The sequence below is a fragment of the Amblyomma maculatum genome, unplaced genomic scaffold (genome assembly GCF_055883805.1).
Source record: "Amblyomma maculatum isolate TAMU_Amacu unplaced genomic scaffold, ASM5588380v1 scaffold_20, whole genome shotgun sequence".
Taxonomy (NCBI): Eukaryota; Metazoa; Arthropoda; class Arachnida; order Ixodida; family Ixodidae; genus Amblyomma; species Amblyomma maculatum.
In genome coordinates, this window is record NW_028146745.1 from 778,499 (window position 1) to 781,382 (window position 2,884).

The window sequence follows — 2,884 nt, forward strand, 5'->3', positions numbered from 1 at the left end:
CAGGCCACTTTCTGGTATCGCTGTTGGTGTGGTGGCCTTGAAAGAAACAGTACCTTTACCTGGCGGGTGCCGCTTCGTTGTGGAGGGATGAGAAGCCACAATGGCGGAGTGCAGACGTGCGTCGCAAGGGCTCCGTCGATTTTAGCCCCTAGAGACCACCAAAACCCAGCGGGCCGCGAATTTTCATCGGAACGGAAAGTGCTTACAGCCTGTATTACCCGTACACCAACTTCAAGCCAGTAGGACCATCTTTTGGCCAGTTATCGGACATAGAAGTTCCAACGTGGTCACCGGGCGCCACTGTCGGACGGCGCCACCGCTGCTAAACCTTACGTTAGGCCTGGCGCGAGCACGGGCGCCTAGCTGTTACTCAGGCCCGCTAAACCTTAGCGATGTTGCCCGAAACTGCTAACCGCAACTCAGGACACCCGAATTTGGAGATAAATAATCAAGAATCACACCTGGATTTGAGGAATGAGCAAGATATGGACGAGGAAGACCTCGACTCCTCAGACGCCGCCGGCTAGGCGGGTGGGAAGATTGCGGAGCACTCCGCCATGCGGAAGCCGTCACTCGGCGAACAGGATGACATCAACTGTGAGGTGGTCTTGTCGAAACGCCGCCGAAAAATGCTGAATTGAAAGAAAAATACCAGCATCGAGAGCGAGGGAAAGTTTCCGAATGCCCAAGGTGACCCCGGTGCGAAACGCTTAGCCACCGCACCGACAGATGGCGCCACACGTCTTGGAACGGCGACGGTAGAGGAGAAGAGAGGAAGATTGCGGCCGAGGCAGCGGCTGCCCCCGCTTCCCAAGAACGATATTATGATTATTTTACGGCCAAAAGGACTCGCAGTTGAGACACTTCAAGAACACCAGGTGGCGCAGGCCATTATTGAGGCCTGCAGCGGGAAATTCAATGGTAAAAGCTTCATCACGATGCTTCATACCGGATCGAACACCATCGTCAGCACACCCGAGGAGGAAGTCGCGCATTTGGTGAGACGCATTACCGATCTCAGCTTCGCACGACTAACCTACGAAGTCAACGCGTACGTGGCATTCCCCGAGGACGTCCTACGTGGCGTCACCCAGGGTGAGGACCCGGAGGCAACGCCAGAAGTCTTGAAAGAAAACCTAAGAACAAGGACGCAAGGAGTGACCATCCTTAGCGCCAGGAGGCTAGAGAAAACCAAGACTGTAGTCATCACATTCGACGGGCCTATCGTCCCCAAGTACGTAATATACTGGGGAACAGAGTACCGATGTTTCCCTTACCGGCCAACGCGGCAAGTGTGCTACATTTGCTGCCAGCCGGGACACAAATCAGATGTGTGCCCCACGCCGGACACCAAGGCGTGCACACAATGCGGGACACATAACCCAGCGGAAGGACACCAATGCGTCCCAAATTGCATCCTATGCGGGGGGACCCACGCCACCGGGGCCAACGAATGTCAAGACAAACTAAAAAGGACCAGGAAACCACCAGCCAGGACAGGAGAGGACGCCAGCGGCAAAACTGGGCGAGAAGGCAGGCGACGCAGCCGACGCGACGAAGAGCGGAGACCGAGATGGTTCAGCTCGGAGGGAGAAATCTCGCAGTGCCGTTCGAGGTCCCGGACGTCGCGGAGTGGATCGCGGAGCCGGCCGCAGTCCTTCCCGCCTCTACCTCTTTCAGCCACAAAGAGAGAGAATGGTGGTGGCAGCGGATGCCAGGAGCAGCAGGAGTGGCAGCAGCAGCAGCAGCAGAAGCAGCAGCCGCAGGCCTGGCAGCCAAAGAACAAGAACGAGAAGAATAGCGGTGTCAAGGTGAGCTGGGGAGCGGGGAACTCTCAAACTACTTCATACCCGGGTAAAGCCGCAAATAAGAACCCTCAGGAATACGCGAGTTCTACGCGAATACGGAAATCCCGAGAGCTAGACAGAGAGAACTAGAACGGAAAATAGAAGAGTTGATCAGAGAACTACGTGATCAGAGAACTGGCGACGGTCCGCAGCAGCCAGTAGCACTAGCGACACCAAGGCAGACTCAGACACAGACCCTGCCAAGAAAAAACGGCGAGGATAACACTAGCTTTAAATCAAAGATACAGCAAATGCTGCAACAGATGACAGCCCAAATGACAACGCAGATGTAGGAAATGCAGCAGCAAACGCAGCAGCAAATGCAACAAATGCAGACACAAATCACGGAGCTACGGAGTAACCTCCGCAAGCAGAAATTCACAGAATACGTTAGGGAAAGGGCCTACCGCACACCAGCGCTAGACGCCCTCACAAACACCGATGCAGACAACACCGAGGCGTAATCATAGCCAGCAGAACCACAGGAAAGCAAGAAAAATTAGATATTTGGCAATGGAACTGCAGAGGCTACAGCAAAAAGCGGGGCCTCCTACTACAATACATACACACACAACACCACCTACCGGACGTAATTGCGCTGCAAGAAACGGGCTCAGCTCCAGCGCTCACGGGACACACGTGATACGAAACGCGAGATAAAGGGAGGATGGCGATCCTACTCGGCAAGGCACTCACGGCTATCCAGCAGGACGAAATCGCCGAAACCGACGTAGAACACGTGATAGTGGAAATCATCCCGAAGAAGAAAAGGAAAAGAGGTAGCATCTTCGTTGTCAACGTGTACAGCCCCCCGAAACAAAGGAAGGCTAAATTCCAGGAGTTATCCAGAGGGGCGTGCAAGATAGCAAAAGGCAGCACACTAATCATCTTAGGGGACTTCAACGCTATGGACAAGAGCTGGGGTTACCGCAAATTTAACGCCAAGGGCACAACATTAGCGGAGGCAGCACAGGGAACGGACTTCAACCTCCTAACAGACCGAAGCGCGCCAACCAGGATAGGAAACAGCGTTAGTA

At 54.4% G+C, this 2,884-nt stretch overlaps 1 protein-coding gene across 1 annotated transcript; it reads left to right on the forward strand.

Moving 5' to 3' along the window:
- The first annotated feature begins 557 nt into the window (after positions 1 to 557).
- On the forward strand, positions 558 to 2,311 carry LOC146171497 (uncharacterized). The gene is made up of 3 exons (XM_084586487.1): positions 558 to 597; positions 715 to 1,811; positions 2,183 to 2,311. Exons 1-3 carry the CDS (start codon positions 558 to 560, stop codon positions 2,309 to 2,311), a joined length of 1,266 nt encoding a protein of 421 aa, XP_084442613.1.
- Positions 2,312 to 2,884: the final 573 nt, after the last annotated feature.